This window comes from Bombus huntii, chromosome 14 (assembly GCF_024542735.1).
Source record: "Bombus huntii isolate Logan2020A chromosome 14, iyBomHunt1.1, whole genome shotgun sequence".
Lineage (NCBI taxonomy): Eukaryota > Metazoa > Arthropoda > Insecta > Hymenoptera > Apidae > Bombus > Bombus huntii.
This window is the reverse complement of record NC_066251.1, coordinates 5093695-5115836: the sequence shown is the minus strand read 5'-3', so window position 1 is coordinate 5115836 and position 22142 is coordinate 5093695. Positions and strand designations below refer to the sequence as shown.

General features: G+C 37.3%; 1 protein-coding gene across 3 annotated transcripts; it reads left to right on the top strand.

The window, feature by feature from the left end:
• The first annotated feature begins 87 nt into the window (after positions 1-87).
• On the top strand, positions 88-21399 carry LOC126872965 (brefeldin A-inhibited guanine nucleotide-exchange protein 3). 3 transcript variants are annotated; one of them, XM_050633271.1, is made up of 22 exons: positions 88-430; positions 683-816; positions 1289-1423; positions 1872-2037; positions 2547-2676; positions 2738-3007; positions 3452-3685; positions 3759-3986; positions 4387-4763; positions 5465-5649; positions 5732-5894; positions 6245-6553; positions 6711-6933; positions 7063-7236; positions 7314-7722; positions 8014-8226; positions 8973-9843; positions 10162-10294; positions 12045-12273; positions 15577-15803; positions 16339-17908; positions 18681-21399. In XM_050633271.1, the coding sequence occupies exons 1-22, from the start codon at positions 346-348 to the stop codon at positions 18822-18824; spliced, it is 6609 nt and encodes a 2202-aa protein (XP_050489228.1). In that variant the 5' UTR covers positions 88-345; the 3' UTR covers positions 18825-21399. The 3 variants fall into 3 exon arrangements, with proteins under 3 accessions (XP_050489228.1, XP_050489227.1, XP_050489226.1); XM_050633270.1 differs by having other exon boundaries at positions 2723-3007; positions 5477-5649; XM_050633269.1 differs by having other exon boundaries at positions 2723-3007.
• The last annotated feature ends 743 nt before the right edge of the window (positions 21400-22142 follow it).

Here is a 22142-nt window from a genome sequence, read left to right as displayed (position 1 = left end):
GGAGAATGTCAACTTTAATTTCAATCTCTTAATAAAGTTATAAAATGACTATGGTAGGTGTTCATGTACGTGCGGCATGTATATTAAATGTAGAATATGTCAATAATAGTGGTAGAAATTTATGCGTAAGTAGCTGCGGTTTGTTATTAACGAAATTAATTTACTATGTATTTATATTGTTAAATTAGTGTTGCATGGTGAGGATTTTGAAGGTTATTTAATTTTCTAAAAAGAAAATGAATTTCCCTTGTGCGAGGCAGTTTCTACGGCCCTGGATGCGCGCGTACAGCCAAGCGTGCATTGGCACTCCCGTTATCGATCAGTCGCGTGTTAGTCCACCGTGACATGGAGGATCTTCTGCTGCAGATCGTCCGAGAATCAAGCAATGCAAAATTACAAAATTTGCGGAAGTCTGCGCAAGAAGCGTATGGTGAGTCGATTTAAAAGATTCGTTTTATATATTTCTTATGATAAGATGGTCACACTTGCTCCATAAATTTAAAGCTGATCGATACTTGTGATAATTATACTCGCCCTACAGTACCTTATCCACCATTGACTTGTCAATTATAATTCTTATATTGGTAAAAAGCTCTTTTTTATCAATTTATGATAACTAAGATTCTGAAACAAACGATATATTTTACTTTATTTGTTTAATTAATTTAACATGTTTGTGTAGATTTCCTGGACAAACAGCAGGGATTACTACGCGATCCACCCCACGAATTACGAGCAAAATGTCTACATACCTTTCAGCTAGCACTAGAAACGAAGAGGAGCAAATTCGTTGCATTTGGTCTGTCGGGATTACATGTGAGTATTTCATTGAATTCCCCTTTCCTCTTTTTGTCCATATTGTGCCAGTTTAGTATCGTATACATGTAAATGACGCATTCGCCCGCGGGAAGGAACTCTGCGATAAAGGGTACGATATCAGTGACCAGCTGTAACATGATATTTCTTTACTGTTCTTCGTTTTAATCCGAGACACATAGTTACTTCACAGTGCTGTTTTCCAATAGACGATGGATATATGTCTAAAATCAATTAGAATATTTTATTCAAATTTCGTCATAATTGGACTGCGGGTTTTTATGCATTTATACAAAATTTAGATTGAAATAAAATATAAAACACTCCAAATATATTACTCGTAATATTTAGCGAGTGAAATAAATCTCCACTTAGATGTCTTCCTTTCATTCATAAAATACATATTTGCATAAATATTCGCAATCTAATCAAAATAAATAATCTGTAATTAATATAAACGTTTTGAATTCAGAAAATGTTAAGGGATGATAGATTCCAGTCGCCGTACGAGCCAGAGGATGATTCTCTTTGGCTACCCGCGCAAATGTTGCACGCAATGAGTTCCATGTTATCCCAATCTGACGACACGCAGACGGACATGCTAAAAGTGAGCCTAAATTTAACCCTTTTTTAACCCTGCTGCCTTCTTTGCGTTATTTTTGACGCATTTTACTATCGGTAATAAATTTCTTAAATCCGAGGAAAAAAATAAGATAATTCTATTGATCCAATCTTTTGCAATCTTTTAACCAGAGATTTTGTTGAAACATTAAATCTATTTTTGTTTATTAAAACGGGAGCGTGGCATTCAGACATAAAAACTCGAGGACTGCAGCAGGTCTAACACTCAACTGGTATCGTTACTGAATTTTAAGACATCTAATTTTATTTTTTATTTTACACTCTACGTGATAATGGCAATCAATGATCTTTGTCGACTAAAGTGCAAAATAGAAATTAAAATTAAGTTGCGATGGTCAGCCACGATTCTGGTCGAGAATTAAAATTCATCGAAGCTAATTAAGAAATATTCTACGACATATTAATCTGTATAGGTTCTGTTACAAGTTGCCTGTTCCTCTTACTGGACAATGAACGGTCGTTTAATAATCGCCATTCTCACTACTTGCTGCGAGGCTTTCGAAAATGGGAATCAAGCGGTGAGGACCGCGGCTCAAGCTGCAACCAGTCAAACGTTACGGTCTTTTTGCCTATTCCTAGGTAATTTCATTCAATGCTGTTATCCGTAGTACGTTCTAGAGTTTCGTGATTGTCCTTGTGATTATTTCTGGAATTTGTCAGATACTCCAAAGTGAAGTTCAACGAAAGTTTGATCAATAAATCTCTGCTCGCGTGACTAGTGAAACGTTCTTTGCGAATTCCGTGATTGATAAGCTGTTTCCTTTGAAACACTTTCGAGGATTTTTTCTTGAACGTTAGTAGAATTCATTAATAGGATGTTTACTTATGTGAATTTGTATTTTTACGAATGTGGCTAAAATAAATCAAACTTCGATATTTAAATATTTCAAATACTTTGAATATTTGTATATCTTATACTTGGATATTACTACACCATATCTATACATACTTTGTTCTATATATTCTATATATTTTATATCATTTTTTATATTTATAATTTGAAATTTTTTAATTTAAATGTATGAGGATCCACTCAATATGCTATTAATCTTCGCTACTAATTAGTAAAAATATCTTACTTTTCACAGACGAGGAATGTCAAGAAATGGACGAGAATGCAAAGAAGAATAAGAATTTATGGGAAAGAGGTGTCTCCTGTTTCAACGAAGCTCTGCCAATTCTTCAATACATCTGCAGCAAACTAGACGAAGCTCAGAAGTAAGGGAAAAAATATTAATTTTATTTGAATACACATCAATTTTAGGAAACCTTATTACAGTAATGGAAGAAATGGAAACACCGTGGTATTTCTGTTGGAATGTCTGCATACCTTGATATCCTCTTTGCCGCAGAAAATTCATACGAACGCACATTTTACCACCTTCCTTTGGCAGAAATTCTGTCCTGCACTGATAGCTTTCCTAGGTACACCGAGGGTCGACAAGACGTTCACGTCTAGGGAAGGAAAAGAGAACGAAATTGGAAGAGGATCTGGATACTTGGCCACTTCTTTGAGCTTCGATAGTCACCAGGCTAAAACTGTTTATAGGTACATAATTTTAGATACAATAGTTATAAAATTTAATATCATTATTAGACGGATATTTATACAATATTACGCTTCTATTACAATATTTCGAATATTTATTATGTCATTAATATTGGAATACATTAGTTGTTTCAATATTTGCAAAATCTGTTTCACAAGGAATCATTAAATAATTTAAAGAATGTAAAAACATACATATTATATTAAAGATTTTTGACAAAAGAACAAAAGCTTTAAAATAATAAGATAAGTAAGTTATTTAATTCATTTGCAAAGGACAGTAGAATAAAAATGTACTCACTGTATGTTTACATCTTTAAACTTCCTATAAATGTATAAATATAATTATGATTAATCTAATGATATAAATCTAATTATGATTCATAAAAAATTTGATGTCTAAAGTAACTTGAAAGTGAAATTTGACAATTTTTGTACCTATAGCATTGGAACAGAATTAGTTCGATTAGTGGGCTGCGTGGGACCCCTTCGTCCAGTTTTAGAATCAGTATTTCACAGAATGTTACTGTATCCTCCACCTCAGCAACGCTTAGAATCTTTGAAGGCTTTGAAAGAGCTTTTACGAAGTCCTAGTCGAATCGTTGACTTTGCCGGTCCATTATTGGTGGAAGAAGATAAATCTAGTCATATTCAGAGCGACATGGCCTTAATGAGATTGTGAGTCACTATATTAAAGCCTTTCATCTAAAATAACAGAAGTTTATTAATTTGATAATAATTAAAAATATAGAGCAATGGATTCCATCGAAGAATCAACAACTGGTGGTTTAAGTACATTGCACGCTAGTGTGTCGTGCGTGGTTGCAATGCTCTCCGCTCTTCAGGAATTATGCGAGGGGAAGGCTATTAATCACACCTACACGTGCACGATCAATAGCTTGTACGAAGACTTGGAATCCTGTGACTACAAAGGACCTTTGACTTATCAGTGCATGGCACGGTTGCCGAAAACATACAGGTGAATTTTACTACTGTAAAATATTGTAAGAAACACTGTGCGATTTAAAGGATCACTATCCTTTTCGTAAATTCTCTGTCAAATAATCACTCTGTGAAACGTTATAAAGTACAAATATCGTTAAATAGATGCGTTCAGTGGTAATACCTAATGTTCTTCAATGATAACCAACAAGTAATCATAAATTTTTCCCTCATAAATTCCAATTATGCGATTAATTTCACAATTTTACATAGAATTACAATTTCTTCATAGAATTACTAAACAGACAGATGTTACTACGTTTCGTAAGTGCAAAGGACTAAATTAACATTGAATAGGTTGATGAAGTGCTTCGTAGATGCATTGTTAAAAAATGTAATTAGGAAAGTCCATGAAAAGCTCTTTGATTTGCTTTCAGAGAGCAATTGGAGCTCATGAAGAAGGGAATAGGCTCCGATTCTGACTCCTCGGGGCACGGTCCATCGGAAGATGGTGATTCCACGGACACAGAAGGTCCTCAGAACGAATCTGACGAGGTTCAAGAAGAAAATAGCTTGGAAGACAACGACTACGCGATAGAGAACGAAAGGGAGAGATTGAGATTAGAAAAATTACCAAAGTGTCTTCACGTGGGTCGTCAGGTGGCTGATGAATGCAACGTGGATATGGAAAGGCATAATGCTAGAAAATTCGTCAGGACATTGAAGAGTGACTTGATTCCTATGGTTTTGAGTCTCAGAAGCAACATAGAAGTCGACGAAGCTCTGCAGAACTTTGCTTCGGAATATTGTCAAGGTACGATAATCGTATACACGAGAAATTGATTCTTGCCCAGAATAATGTTGATTTTATCGTGTTTACTGACGGATAATGTATTGTCTGTTGCTTCCCGAGACCATGTCCCAACTTTTTGGTAATTCTTGAATTCTGAATTGTGCTTCCTTAGAAAATTATTAAGATTTTGATGCGAAATATTTGGTTACTGCTTTGAGAGTTTTCATTAGGCTAAATTTTCTATTCTTTATAGAATTTTGTAGCGACTGTGATAAATGAAAATTTGTCCGTGTTAAGTCTAGAAAATAGAGTGGATGTCGCAATAATTTTTTATAAGTCTTTATTTTATCTAACGTTGTTTTTTTAATATTCCTTTTCGTCTTTAGTAAATTGTGGACGTTTACGCATTTATGAGAAATTTCAAGATATAAAGACGCACAAAATGCATCGATGTATTAAAATATATGAAATATTCAAAGTACAATATGCAATGTTACAAATTCTTATAATATTTAATGACGAATGAAAGAAATTTCCGTTTGAAGATTCTATTCCCTTATTACTAATAATTCTATTCGTAAAAATATAAATTTGCATGAACATCCACAATCTTATTATTATATGTGCTATTTATAATTCTTCTAATTGCTACTTATAAGCTTCGTCATAAATAAGCTTTATAAATTCCAAAACCAAAAGATGAAACGACATTGCGTTTACAGGAGTTTTTACAGCACAACAAAAGATGCAGGAACAGACGGACACCAGTACAGATTCATGTGCCTTGATTACGATCATGAACGCCGATGGAATTTACTTGGCCACCTATGCGGCATTATTGTTGAACTTGAAGTTGATTAGGATTAATTACTATCACGAGGATAATCGTCAGGTCCCCATCAGTGAGGTATCAATGACGTCTGACACATCGTTTAAATGTTTTTCTGCAACTTTGATAATTTCTCAAAAGCTCCTGTCGCATTCTCCAGGAACAATTTGTGGAAGAAGTACACGGATCTGGAGTTCTAGTCTATCTTTCGGCAACTTGGTTGTCTGAACTTTACCAACAAGTTCTAGCGTGTAATTTACTCGAGAAATGTGGCTATAATCCGCACTACACGGATAACAGTGCTCTGATAAACGTATTAACTGGTAAATCAATTTTCTATAATCTGAAACGAGATTGTCCAGTCTCTGGCCATCGAATTAGGACCGTTCAAAATTTCTAACAGAACGAATAAGAATCTTGTAATGATAATTTAAGGACTTTCTAAATAACAATTTCTCGGCTTTTTCCGCGAATTCTTATATATATGGAACAATGTTTTGTACCAAGTATCGTTTTGGTAAGTATCAAACTTTTTTCCAACCAAGGACAATTTACTCTTTGCGATATAACACTAAAGTTTGGAGAAGAAAAATAAAATTTTGGTACGTGTCCTTGATTCGATGATCGAAGACTGTAAATCCTGAAAACTAATAGATACATTTACTTTCGTAAGATGTTGATGGGATTCCTGGAAGCCAGAGAGGCGGACAGCTTTTGTCTGACTACATACGATTGGAAAAAGCTCAGCTATCTCGAAGCGAACCAACACCGGAAGCAGAAGCAGGAGCGAAGCTTTCGAGAAGAGTATTGACGTGTTGTTGGGGAAGTATGATGACTGTGTTGACGACAGGATTGAATCCTCCTAAGGAACAAAATAACAAGGGAATACTGAGCAGAGACGGTGATAGACGTGGTATCAGAGATACCGTGATTTTGTCGTTGGAAGGTCTTCATAAAGCTGCAATTTTGAGCAATGTACTTGGTCAGTATTATTTCTTAATAAACTATTTAATAAATTACTCTAAATACCTGAGGATATACATACAAATGTTGCCAATACGTATAGCGATTCCAGTTTTTATTTCTTCCGAGTTTCATTTCCAGTTATTCTTATTCAAATTTATTTTCTCGTTAATTAGGCCTGCAGAATCGTTGTGATTCCATCTTCGCTCTGCTGGTGAAAGCAGCCTGTACAGAGCAGTCTATTTCGAAAATCACGAGGACGAAGGATGTTCTGCGCCTGAAATTACAAAACAGAGCAACTAATATTCACACATCGCACGCGTTAAGTATGGACGTACTTCTGGGCAAGGGTTTAGAACTTGGAAGTCATGGCAGCGATTGCTGGCCTCATGTTTTCACGTAAGACATCGCTAACGATTGAAATATTTTCCAATTTCTATCCAACTTATCGAATTTATAAAGTACTGGTTAATTTTAATTTATTAAATATTGGCAGCAACTGATTAAGTAGCTTTATACTTTAAAAAGGTGTTGTTTGTACGTGAGCAAATTGGAACATGATTTCTTTGGAAAAAATCAGAATCCATCGCTGCCTAAGACTCAGCAGAAGAAAGACAAGAAAGATAGTTCGAATGGAGATCCAAAGGGAAGCCAAGATAGGCTAAAACTTAATTTCAACATCACCGAGGAGGAAGAAACTTGGTAAAGCGTATAGAAAAGTTTGATTCTCGATGAATCCATTAAACTCTCCATTACTAAAAGACAGTTTATTATTTTAGTGTCGATGTCTATAGTTTTCTATCCAGTCCATACACACAAAACTCCAGTACAGACACAATCCCAGAAATAATCCAAGAATCGAACGCGGACAGTCAATTTAATGGAATACTTCCTGCCGACTATGCCGCAAAAATTATCTGCGTTTTATCCCAACAAGTCGACAGGCTATTTGAAAATGCTGCGCTAAAGTTGAACCTTAAAGCGTTATGTCTATTCTTGTCTGCTCTTTGCAGAGCTAGTAAAGCTCAGTTATTCAAAACCACGGATGGTCTCAAAGACAATAAGAGGTTCTGGTGGAGAAGAAGCAAACCCAGAGAAAACGAAATGAATGTGCTGCTCTTGGCTCGATTAGGAGAAGTTATGTTGAAGTGCGTGAAGAGTGGAAGACCTCTGATTCATATAATGAGGGTGAGAGAATCTTCGTCCATCCTTTAAGAGCTGTATTTTTGTGTCATTCTTGACAGAATCGTATTTTCCTATTTGCTAGAAAATTTCTTCGACTTTTAGTTTAGCGATTGTAGAAATCCTACTTAAGAGGTGGCTAATAAGTTGAGATATCAAAAGTTAAGTCTTTATAGGTTGAAACTAAAGCGAGATTGAAATAGTAAAAAATAAAAAATATTCAGGAATCGCAGCAGGTTCAAGATTTTATAAACGAGATGCGTTTCAAAGTTTCTAAATTGGATATGCGTATTTCAGGTTTGGAGTATCCTAGGGCCGCACTTTATGGAGGCAGCTTGTCACAAGGACCGTGGCATTTCAAAAAAAGCAGTACAATGCATTCACGACTCGATGGCAGCTTTGCTGAACGAGCAAGTGGAATTGCCTCATTTCCATTTCAACGAGGCTCTTTTCAAACCTTTCGAGAACCTATTGTGCCTAGAACTATGCGACAGTGACGTTCAGGATCAAGTGAGTCATTGTTTGTCTTTAACCTTATCAGAGTGTAGCTCGAGAGAAACCTCAATATAGAGCAACAAAGTATTATTATATACATTCAAGTACATTGCTATAAATTTCAAATCCTAAATGTCATCATTAGACTGCGAATATTCATGCAAATTAATATTTTTATAAACATCATTAAAGAGATGGAACCTAAGCAGGTTTGTTTTATTTATTAAGTATTATAATGACTACACTATTTTGCATATTTCATACATTTTTGCTATTCTATGTGCATTTTAGTATCTTTAAATTCCTCACAAATGCATAAAAATCCACAGTCTGATCATCGTACCTAATATTAATATACATCTTCTATAAAAAGTGGGAAAATTACATATTTTTTGTATTTGACACCAGAGATGCAAAGGGTGGGTCTTTGACAATAAAGAAGTAATTATTTTCTAAATATACTGAATTCTCCGTTATTTTACATTATTACAGAATCAAAACGAAAGCGTTATAGATTCAAAAAATTCGGCGAAAGCAATTTATTAGAAAATAATTATTTCTTAAATAGTTCATTTTCAATACTTGATTACTTTAATGTACTACCAAAGCGTTAAGTCGATCCAAAAGCAATATAAATTCCAAAAGCTCTTCGCGATAAAGAAGCGTAACTGTTTTCTAAATTCTCCGTACTTAATTCCCCCTCATTTTGTTAAATCAGCGAAGGCTTAAATCGACGCAAAAGAATTATAAATTCCTTCCAGATCGTCAGTTGCATCTGTGAGTTCGTCGAGACCAACAGAACCGAGATTCGATCAGGCTGGCGACCTCTTTTCGGAGCGCTACGCGTAGCTTCAGTTGGTAATTCAGATTCTGTCGAATCTGCGCCACTCCTGGAGGTCTTCAGGGTCTTCCTATCCACGGACAACACGCTTGTATTCGCCAATGCGGCGTTAGATTGCATTCTATGTCTCCTGAAGCACGTCCGTGGAATCGGTGACACAGAGGGTCACCAGGATGATCAAGATCAGATCGACGTTGCAGAATCCAGAAGAATGAGACTCTGTGTCGAAAGTCTGAAATATCTTCTCAGCTGTTCCGATATTCTTGCATCGATGTATGGCATGCCAGCTTGTCCGATTTTCCATTCAGCTCAAAGAATCCAAGTTTCGACCATTCCTCAATACGTCGATCCTACGATACCCAATTCCGAGCTGATCAGATTCGATAAACACGCTGAATCGATGCAGGAGACTATACCTGAAAGGCCACATGACGTATTAATGGATAACGTTCATACAATTACAACTCTGCAAAGTATGGACAAGCCAAGTGGCATTCTGAGAGTCTGGTACATTTTGATCGAAGGCCTAGCAAGCGCTACCATGATCTGCCCTAAACGTTATCAACCTCACGCGTTGGAAACCTTGTTCCATTTACTGAGAGACACGTTGAATGTTCCTGGGCCAACGTTTGGTTTATACTGTGTCAATCACTTGCTTCTGCCTATGGTGCAGAACTGGTTGAGGAGGACGTCGAAGATCTTCAGAGGATGGGACAATTTCGCGCCTAATTTTAAACAATGCTGTGGACTGACTACGGATTTGGTTGTTGATTACTTAACTCATTTACAAGGTAATTAACATATCATCTAGCTTGTTACGTTCTCTCGGTCATTTTCTAGCCGATCTTATTTCGCTCTGATTAAAAAGTATCTCGAGTTATCTGGAAGTGTCTCAAAGAATAAAAAAGCTGTCGTTGATGTGCAGATTTGTAGATTTCTCGTTTCAATTTCACGTTAAATTTTTGTCTTCTTTATTGAAATAAAAGCAAGATTGAAATAGAAAAATTCGAGGATTGAAGCAGGGTTAATAACACGCGATGCTTAAGGCAGAGAGAAGAGACAATTTCGACGAGATAAATTTATAATTTGCGTTTGCAAATGGATTTTAGGACCCGAGGTACTTAGAAACAACGCCTATTTATCAGCTACGACGTTGATGTTGAAGCAATTGTTGCTAGTAATGGCGGAATGCGTGGTCCAACCCACGGAGAGTATAGCTCGTCTAGGTTGCGCCTGTATTAGGTAAGTATCTTTTGATCGAAACCTAGGCCTATAAGAATTGTTTAAAAGTTTGAAACCTCTGCGAGCTGGGACATATGTACGCACAATATATTAACTCGGATCGAGATCAAAGTCCTCTATTCGTTCCAACGCTTGATGACTCACTATCGAATTAAGATCACCGAGTCGCAAAGAAGGCGCTCCATTCTTCTCACCATTCTTCTAACTCGAAGAATCGACCTGTTTCGTTAAATCAGAAAATCTATCAAACGTTCATCCATTTCGAGGATCCGTTTCCCATCACCCGTTACTGATACACTGATGCTCGTACACTAATTGGGAAGATCGAACGAGGCTCCAAAAAGATGGATCAGAATTCAAAGATCGAAGATTCAAGACCTAACTCATTTTAATCATCATCGCGAACTAATCTGTTTTACCAAGTTAAGAAAAAAAAAAAGAAAACGATTAAATGTACGCATTGCTACCAAACTTACACCCATGTCAATTGAAAGAGTCTCCAGTGGAAGGTGGAAGAGCTCGGAGAAGAACGAAGATCGATCGAGATCTCCTATGACGATTGAAAGAATCGAAGGAAAAGAGAGAAGGTTCGAAGAGGACGAGGATCGATCAGAAGAGAGAAAGGGTGAATCATAACGCGGAGGTTCGTTGGAATGTCCATCGACGGAGGTTAGATATATCGTCGTTACGGGCGTAGCGTGCGTGTAAGATGATAACGAAGCTTGACAGGCTGTCCGGTGGGATAAGGTAGCCACCGACACTCGACACCCCCGGAGCGTCGTGTCAGCGACTCACACAAATCCGACAAGAGGACGCATACAAGAGACAGCCCCCGTCTCTTCCGTCTATCTTGCTTTAACTATGGGCCGGATGGATCCGTTTGTCGTTCGTTTTCTCCATATTAATGCACGGCACACATCGACACGCGTGTAATTCAATCTTAGCCGGGGTCGATCGCGAAGTATCGATGTACAGGCGTGCGCGGAGTTTAAAAACGGGACAGGTTCGCGGGCAGATAGCTAGCCTGGCACTGAATGACGAACGGGATCCTGATCTGAAATCTTAGAGTCACCCACTCTTGATAGCAACCTATATCTGCTGTTTGCGAGCGGAGAAATTAACCCTTTCGCGAGTTAACCATACGCGTACGATCTATTTTCCCGTTTCGTACGAGTCCTACAAATTCGTCGAGTTACACAAAATTGTTAGGCACGATCTTTGTATTCAAAGATATTCTCGTTCTTCTCAAAGTGATCCTCAGTGATCAATTCGTGCAATTGTAGGCGTAAGAATGAGAAAAGAGATACAGCGGGAAATATGAAAATGATATGATGATAAGAATTCGGACATCGCAGTGGCCGTGTTGATTTTTTAATAAAGAATATTTCATCCCAGAAGAAAATTTATCAATTTTTTAATTGGAGTTTGTAGCGTGATTTGAGGCGGATGAATTTCTTTTTGCTACCGATCTTTCGAGTAATTATTCGAGCGATTGTTTTAGAAGATATCGCGCTTTATAAACTGTTATATAAATATATGTATAACCGAAACAAAGTAATTGTAGATTTTTTCTCACGAATTCCAATGACATGAAATCAAATAATTAATCAGCCATGTTAAGACTGTCGAGGGTTCCTGTGCGAAATATCTTTCGTGTTAAAAATTATACTAAGTTTCTAAATACCTGGAAGGTTTAATTTTTAGGATTCTTCTGTGATTCAATGCGATGATGTCTGCAATGTCTGCGCAGGCACGTTCTAGTGAGCAGCGGGCCGCTACTCACCCCAGAACAATGGGAAGTTTGCGGCGTCGCCTGTTACCGCGCTTGTTCAAATTCCCTGCAAGAGTTGCACCAGCTGACCATGGCTTTCTCGCCGAGATCCGAGTCCTTTTACGGTGACGTTGCACAGGTCAAGGTTGCAGCGCGACGAGATGCGACCATCGAAGAATCGGAAAGGCTGCGACAGCTCGCTGCTCAGGTAAGTTGATTCGTTACGCTTTTTTATTTAAATATTCTTCAATATGGAAGAAGATATTATCACTTTTCTGGCTGTTTGACGTTCGTTGTGCTTCTCTGTGTCCTCACAATCGCTACCAAGAGTTGTCAACTGAACGTGTTCGTTCGATAATCGCCAAAGCGGTGATCGATGATGGTTAGATAGAGAACCTTTATGACTCGATGTGTTTCCTTCTTTTCTCGTGAATCGAAGGCTTTCAGCGGTACGGAGGCAACTCCTATATGTGAAATGTATCTGTTGAAAGAGAAAGAAAGGTTTCATATCGAAGAGTACAAGAGCACAAAAGTTATGTAGTAGTCTAGTTTGAAAAACTATTAGATCGGCCAATAAGTTTGTGTCACGATTCGCCAATACTCTTTATGAGATATTCTCGTACTTTTTGGAGGATGAAAAACGATAAGTTTAGAAGACGGAGCTATAAGATTAAGCCCACTCTGGAAGAGATACTTGAGTGGTAAATCACATGAGTTTCATAAGGAAAATACAATAACAATTACTATATACAGTATTTGTTCCCTTTACATTGTAGATATTTTATCATCATAGAAGGATTTAAGAAATTTCTAAAAAAGTTTCAATCTTAAAGATTCAATTTTAAATAAACAAGAGCAAAATTTGTGATCCGTTAAATGAAATAGAAATTTGATGGATGCAGCAGGTGTCTAAAATCTTGAATATTCGACGATCGACTATCCATCGATATTTAAGAAAAACTAGAAATGGAACCGATGCTGAAAGCATCTAAACAATATAGAAATGAAATACGCAAACTTGTTGGGCGACCTGGGTGCTTGATTTTTAGTTGGTTTTCGTTGGTTTACTCAAATTATTGGAGAGTGGAGGTGTCTCCTTATTGCAGTTACCCTTCGATTGACTGTTTATTTTTGTCAACATGTAGATGGTTATTCGTGATTTACTTATTCGGTGAATGAGTGAGAGAGTGTTTCTGTGTAACGTAGAAGTTAAAAACGCATATGTCGAGAAAAAAAAAAGATTGTCTGCGAGAGAGTGTCACACGTGGTGCCCTCCTGACCTGACTTGCTCCCAGGTGAGCCAGCTGCGCGAGGTATTGTCTGCGATCAAGAGACAGAATGCGGCGTCACTGCCGACGACACCTTTCCAGGATTCGATGACCATTGAGACGACACTGATCGACCAGCACACTACCTCCTACTCCGTTGGTTGTAGGCAGCACACGACACCCCTCGATTACACTAACACTACGTCGAACACGGGTCCCCATTGGCTTTAGCCGCCCACGGTAACTCACGTCATGGATTTTAAGAAAAAAAAATCAATGAGAAAATATTTAAAAAATTAAAGGAAAAAAAAAGAAAAAAAAACGATAGGAAAGAGCAAACAGACAAACGAATGTAATCGCATCGATTCTTCTTCTGTCGACCGATGAAACGATGAGAAACAATATTTTAGAGAGTTTTCGATTCGCGACGATTACGATTCATCGCGGTTTTGACCGAGACGAGAAATATACTCGTGACGCGTGGTCGTCGTCGACAGGCCTGCTTTCGAGAGCCACGTTCTTCGCGACTCGAGATTCACTGCAACCGCAGCTTTTCTGCCTTATCTAGTTCCTTACGAGAAACTTTTCTCCTCAAGCGACATTGTGATCGTAAATCTCGTGTACGATTTTGTTTTAGAGCACACCGAGTTTGTGATCTATTTCTTTTTTCTTTTTTTTATAACGTATGATAGTTTTCGTCGAGTAAAATCCAAAAATACTAGGTTTCCAGACTCAGAGATGGCCATCTTAGTGGCTCGTTCTACTTGAAAAATCTATGATATGTTGTAAAAGAAAAAAAAGTCAGAAATTCAGTGTGCTTTAAAACGAGGTTCAGCCTAAATGTTTATTCTAGACACACAGATTTTTCTATTTTTTTGCATCGACGTGCCTCGTGAATCGTGCGCTTTGCGTGTATTTATGCTGTCATCTGAATGGCTGATGGCAATACGGTGGCGTAGAATTAATAACCATACAAAACCGTTGCTTAAACGGTTCTTTTAAAATAAATACACAAGAAGATGTCTTTTAAACTGTTTTTATCCGAATTCTATGCCATTGTGCAATGCAATTAGATGTTTGTTAAAAAAATGCCAAACTAGACAGAGAGAGAGAGAGAGAAAGAGAGAGAGAGAGAGGGAGAAAAAATAATGAGAAAAAGATCTTTGTACTTGAGACTGCGTATTGTCGATACGTTCGTGGTTTTAATGTATTTTTGTACCGCTCGAATGTGTTCGATGCAGAATGTGTCAAATACAGATATGCTTTTATCATTCGCTCTGATGCGTTCTTGTATTGCACCCTTATTCCTTTATCGGCCTGCGCGATGAAAATCGTATGGGAAAACAGAGAAAAGGATGGGAAAGAATCGAAGTAAGCCTGTCGACGCAGATACGACGCGATTGGTCATCAATCATCTCGTTTAGACGTTTGCACTCGCTGGTAGAAGGCACAGGTCAGGCTGCAGAACCTCTTCGACGAGGTCCTTTTCATTACAATCATTCGATCACCACGGTTCCTGAAAAATTTGCCCAATATTTTTATTTGAATAGATTTTTCATCGGGAACATCTTATATTAGATTTAATACACATGTAGTGAGTTTCTACTTGCACTTACAGACGTATCACTTGCAGATACAGAAGATATAAATAATTATTAGAATAAAGGACCCCGTCGTTGGCCGAGATATCATTTAAATTTAACTTGGCACGGTCTTGCGTATCACCATTAAAATCCATGGCTTGAGTCCATGGCTAGAATTTCACTGTCACATAATATGTACGTGATGAGATATACGACACCTATTCTAGAAGCTGCAGCTTTCGTAGAATGCACACATGTTTACTGACCGACTGAATTAATCGAATCACGTTAGGTTCGAGTTAGAGCCCGCCGTATCTCGATGATCTTTCGATTATTCACGAAAATACGGTGAACATCGCGTCACGATGAACATGAACATCATCTTTAGTCACAAAATCACGACCATCATCTGCAACTGTTTTTCAGACATCACGCACGATTGCTTTTGTAGCTTCTCGAATCGAATACGCATAAGAAAAACGAGAGGAAAGGGAAATTAAAAAGATAAGATCGAGAGATAAAAGTTAAATTAAACGTACGAAGAAAAAAATTTGCGTTTGACAAAAGACGAAAACTCGTGTCGAGGATCTACGAAGAATCGTGCGATGAAAATTCAATCCTGTTAGGTAGGCATATTGAAGAAAGATCTTGTGCCTTCAGGTGTTCCTCCTGGAGGAACAACGCACCGAAGATACTTCGAGAAGATCTGACGACAGATCCTACGTTTTCCTTCTGTATCCACCCTCGGTGGCTTCCACACTCAATCCCGATCTTTATATCGTTAGAGTTCAGCTCAGAGCCTTGATTGTTGGCCTCTTGGTCCATCAGATGCTTCTTCATTGCATCGCCATTATTCTTTTGCAAGGTCCTGACTCGTCTTTCCCTAGGTATGTATCGTTCAAATAAATAGCAACGAATCTTTCTAATTAATCTTCTTAACACGTTCGCTATCACAGAGAAAGATTATAGATTTACATATCAAATTTTACGACAGCTATTCAAAATTTATGGCAAGGAAATTAAGGCAAAGATAGAAATTTGAAGAATATCTATTTTCAAATATCATAACATTACCACTATACGAATAGTAATTTATTTTTTAAATTAAACATTATTATTAATTTAGAAAAGAACATTTCTTTAAAAAAATAGGTGTCAATGAATGTTACGTGGTAATAATTATCATTAAATTAGCACATTGAATAATTTGAAATATAAACGATTATCCGTACAGCGTATATCGTTACAAGTTCCGATAATCAATGTTTCATCGTTATTAATATACTTCTGTCACGAACAATAACATTCTGAGATTTCTTTTATAGCTTAGAATTGAATCCAAATTAACTTTAAATTTAATTTTAAAAAGCGAACGTGTTGAACATAGTTAAGACACATTTACAAAGTTCACTTCGATTCCAGTTTGTCTAACGTCATACCACAATCAGCAGCATCGACATCGTCAAAAACAGTGATACCAGGTTTCCTGTCTTGTCTAACCAATCAGCACATAGACATTTTCCTCTCAGCTTTGGATCTATCTTACGCAACCGCTTTAAAGTTTGATTGTCGTCCTGGATTAAAATTCTTGGTCCAAAAGGTGGCTAATCTGCCTCAACCAGCGAATCTCTATCGTCAAGCTGGAGTGGCTTGGACAATCAAGATCGTCACGTTATTCGAGCTCTGTTTACACAAAATAGAAGACACGCAAGCTAGCCTAGAAACCGTGAAAATGATCCTCGCTTCGAACTCAGGCGACAGAGAACCTCTCAAAGAACCGAGTCTTCGAAAACTCTCGAAATATCTAAAACAATTACGGACTACATTCGAAGAACTTTGCGAAAGTTACGTGGAAGTGGTTTTGGACGAAGATGGAAGACACACGAGAGTAGATGGCTTTTCTGAAAGGAAGATATTTTTGCTGATAGCTCAACCGGACGATTTTCCAGAGATCACAGGAAAAGAACCGATCAGTGACAGAGTTCTGGCTACTCCAGCTCCCATCGAATTGCCCGAAGGTCCAGACGATATAGAAGATGGGGAAGATCAAATGGATCAAGAATATCAAGAAGATCAGGAGGATATCGAGAACTATAATCCAAATTTGGACGACGAAAGTGGACTGGAGGAACTTGGTCCAGAGTGTGAAGACGATCCGAGACCTTTTAGGCTGTCTGACCTAGCGGTGGAGTATTCTACTGATTCTGGTCCCCAGTCTGAACCGGAAACCGATGACTCTAGACCAGTTTCCAGATTAGGATCGGTCACAGAGAAGGTTGTGTACCCTGATAGATCTGGCGGTACTTCCAGCGAAGGATACATAGATGGAAAATACAATTCCACTACACCAGCACCTTCACGATTCATTAATACCAGAGATAATTTGTATTACAAGTTTGATTCTTTAAGAAGAACCGAGTCTGTCGACTCTTTTGGGACTTCTGTGTTGGAAATCAAATCCACGAACACTGGCTTGACGTTCAACGAAGCTGATTTGTTCAGGAAATCAAAGTTGGAGAGAAGAAGGAGCGATGCTTGTCTGTTGACTCGGAAAAGTTCTTTGAGGTTCGTCGAGCCAGTTGAAACCGACGACTCTGAGAAATTCGTGAGGTTCAATCCCAATAATATTCGATGTAGATCGGTGATGGAACTGAGAAAAACAGCTGGGTCCACGGTGTCTGAATCGTCGAACGATCTTGAGATGTCTCCGCGCGTTTCCTCGAAAATTGGAGAAAAGGAAGAGGACGATTTACCTAAAATTTTCGATAATATAGATGAGTTGCTCCGTGATTACGAGAGAAGCAAACGAGGCTTTAGAACTAATCCGTTTTTAAGAAAGGATGGCGGTGATTCTAACGCGGAGACCGAAGAGATAGCAAGTCAGGAATCTGCGTTTCATAAGAAGAGTAATGTATGCAAGGATAGCGAAGCTCACAGGAATGCTTGGGCAGAGATGCTGAGCACAGTTTTGGATTGGACCCTGGCTTTGTCTGTAAGTTGTCAATGTTTTTTTCAACTTTTTCGAATTTTTATAAATGAGGATTTCAAGTGCGATTCGTGAACAACGCTTATGTATTTATAAAATATTTCAAAGTACAAAGACGCATTGAAAATATATAAAAAATATATATACACATTTACATCAAATTTAATAAGTATATATAAAATATTTAGGATATTTCCATTCAATGAAACATGAATATTTAACGATAAAAAATGTGTCTTTATGTAAAATCATTATTTCATAATTGAGAACAAAAAATTCAAATAATAAACGAAATAAACGTTAAAAAAGTATAAAGTAATATTTTTAATTTTTATTTTACTTAATTGTCACGAGTGCTAGAATAATTTATTTTAATTTTTAAGATTAGTTTCTTATAGAAAAATACTTCCGTATAAAATGAAGGAAACATTCTCTGTATAAAATGTCCAAAGCATAGTTACAACACCTGCGACAATATTCAACAGCTAAATAAATCTCTACCTGGATTTCACTTTTTAATTATATTCGTAGGAATATGAATTTGCATATGAATTTGTATGCACAGTCTACCGATGAGGCTAGCTTCAGTGCTGCTGAAATATCAGAATACATTTCCCACATCGATTTCCGCGTATTTTGCACGACTCACGCCCGGAAGCCTCGATTATAAAAATTCTGTGATATCACAAATGCCTGAAATCTATGATTTTAAACCTGTTGTTATTCGAATCGGCGCCTTATCTTATCAAAAGCGTGATGTTAAAAATATTTTTCACAGGATGATCAACTGATTCCGCTGCTTCCTGTTTTCGTCAGCGGTGTAAGAGTGTTGACACGGTACGCGGTCGACCAGGTTCTCAAGCAACGACTGTCCACGCTTTTTCATCGAATCGCGGTGTTATACGGGTTGACGAGCAATTAGGAACAGCTTCAATACATCTGGGAACAGATGTATTTTCACAATTCATTCTGAAGTTCTTTGGTGCTAATCGAAGGCACTGGATGTTAATCGAGTGTCTGCATGAAATTCGAACGTTGAAAGGATGTTTGAAACTGTTTCTCAGCGTTTACAAAGAATCCATGACTGTCCGAAGAGCGTAACTGGTTTCAGTCAATACATTCTCAATAAGTATTAAATCTTCCACTTTACGACGAAGAAGAACGTTAATAGACTGATGACCAGAGTCAATCTACGAGTTTAAGACGACAGATTGTTGTATTTCAGGATGTTTTTCAAGAGGAACAACCGAGCGAACGATTTTAACTCTATTTTAAGAAGCTGTATTTTCCACATTCATCCTCTCGCTGAAGTTTTAAGGACCATTTCGCATGTCACGATCATTAATCGACTTCGAGAAAGAGATCGGAAATTTGACGAGGGAGTAAGGTTTAAAGATACTTTCTTCATCCATAATTTTCATCAAGAAGGGAAGAAGAGATAACAAGGATTCCACGATTCTCGTGAAGATCAAAGATCACTTCGTTACGCGAGTAACGAAGTCGCAAGTTTTCAGCTTCAGGAAAAATTGAAGCAACTTCGAGTAGTATAAATAGGAGCATTGCGTCCATAATTCTCTTCAAAAAGAAAAGAGATAGGAAAAATTGCACGATTACCAAGAAGATCAACGACGATTTTATTACTTCGGGAAAAATACCAATTCTCAGTTTCACAAGGAAGCGAATGATTTTCAATTCGTACGGCGTAATCGATTACATCGTGCATATATAAACGATAATATAAACGTCATGCATATGTAAACGATGAACGATATAGAAAAAGGAGTAAAAACGAGAAAGAGGTTCCATGTCAAGGGATCATCATCTACGTCATCTCTTTGCAAAGTTCCACGATAAAGAAGATAAAAGATCGTTTGGTTACTTCGCAAACGAATATAAATTCTCGACTTCACGAAGAACTGAACGATTTCCAGTTCGAATCAGAAACATCATATACGTAAGAAAACAATGTAACTTCGATTCATTTTTCAAAGGAAAGAAACGATGTCCCCTTTTCATCGTGGAAGCCTCGCCTATCTCTAGTTTACCGCTGAGACGCGTCGACACGGAGAGACAAGGATTTTATTTACGATCCACTCTGCACGCACATCTTCTCGATTCTCATTTTATGCTCTTTGCGCTTAACTGTAGTTTGCGGTTCAGTCGCAGAGTCGGATGTACCGGGATTTTACATCCATCGGTCGAACACACGCGTCGCGACCAGTTCGATACATTTCGTCAGCTGCCACGGAGTTTACCTACGGATTTTTCGACATTTTTAGCAGAATTCTACGACATTTTTTTCTTTTTTTTAACGAGGCACCAACGATTTCTAACGAAATTCTATAATTTTTCCAGCTTCTTTTTTTTCTTCCTTTTTTAAGAGAAACTAGCTATTTTTAAAAGAACTATAAGATTTCTTTTCTTTCTTTTTCACGGAAAAGGAGGAAATTCGTGAAAAAATCTCAAAGTGATTCTTCTGTCTTAATATATCTAAAAGTAAATCTAGAACTTCCAAGAACAAGGAAGTGCATTACATGTTTCTTTCTAGATTTACTTTTTGAAATATTTCTCACTCAACTATATTCCGTTTTTTTCTGATTCATCCATGAATTGGATACATCAGAGAGTTACTGTTACTAGTATAAAAGACGAGAGCGTAATTAGCGAGTTAAGAGTTAAAGATCGACGTTGATTTTGAAAGTTAGAAACAGATTGCCTAGGATAGAAATATTATTTTTCGTGTGAACAAAATGACGAAAGAGTTTCAGATTGATAGAAAGCTTTCTGATTTTGCCAAAGAGTTCTTCAATACATCGTAATTGAAAACAATCGTAGCGAAATGAGACGAAAAATAAGAAGAAGAAGAAAATGAAAATGACGTTATATTTTCCTGTAAATAGTAAGTCTTGCTGCTGGTTCATGGCGACACGATTAAACCAGACGGGCTAGATATTTTTATTGTTAATTTTTACCGTTACGATATTTAGCCGACGACTAGTAAATGATTTTTTGTTTCGTTTGTCGCTTCGATATATATTATACATATATTTTGTATATCGTTTGTATGTTAAAAACGAGAAGAGAAGAATCGACGATTGTTATATAAATCGATCCATCGCCCCCTCGAATTTTCTAATTCTGTCCTCAGATAATTCCATCGGTGTTGTAAGTATTGTTGAGCGTCAGATCCTTTAAATGATGAAAAAAAAAAGAATGTGGAGGGGTTACTTATTGATAATAAAACGTGCCTACGTAGAACCCTGTCTTCTTTTGTTTTTTCTTCTTTAAAAAAACAACACACACGAAAAAGAGATAAATGAAATTTACCCAAAGCCGAATAATTTTCTCTGTGCGAGAAAAAGAACGAAATGCGGACAGTATTGACACATATAGTATTTTTAATCGAGATCAGCGTAACCTGAGCACGATAGACAAGTAAGAGATGTATGAGCGTGAAACGTTCGATTATTTCAAGTTAATAAAATTGTACTACCGAATCTATCGTTCGAAATGAGGGTAATTGGTTGCAGAACGTTACTTATAGAAGATAAAATGAAACGAAACTGCATCCAGTTTTCCTCGAGTTAAAAAATTTCTTTCCCTGTCCTGCACGAACTAGCACATTAAATGATTATATTACGTTCTAACTAAAATTTTGAACAATTTTTGTATAAACGTTCAAGAACTTTACTCAAAGAACTCTTATACAAATTTTGGAAAATTTCTTTGTGAACTTCCATAAAAACTTCGATAAAAATCTCCCTAGAAACTCGTAATTTCCATCCAGTTCCAAAACTTGTGTCGACTGAGTTAATAGATGAAAGAACAGTCATACGATTACCTTCCCTTCGAAGCTGGATGTACTTCGAGAAGTATCAAAGGTGTCGACGATTTCCTGCGAGACGAAGTGCATTTTAGTTCGTTTTAACGGGCTTAGGAAAGGGCGGGAGAGTCTTGTCTGCGGTCAAGTCATCCTCGTAAAGAGGGAAGCTTATGAGCGACGGTCGCCTCGGCTTATTCCATGCTTTTATTCCTGTCCCATTCGGCGAGGTAGTAAACATCAGCGAAGAGGAAGCGGGAAAGCGTGCAACCTCTGAAGAAGATGACGAACGCAGAGGAACGTCACGTTTCTTTGGTGAAAGTTCACGCATAGATTCTGTTCCTCCAAAGACTACGCCTTCCATTATTATTCTGTGTCGTGGAATTTTTCAATTCTTTTTATTTAGAATTTTGTATTATG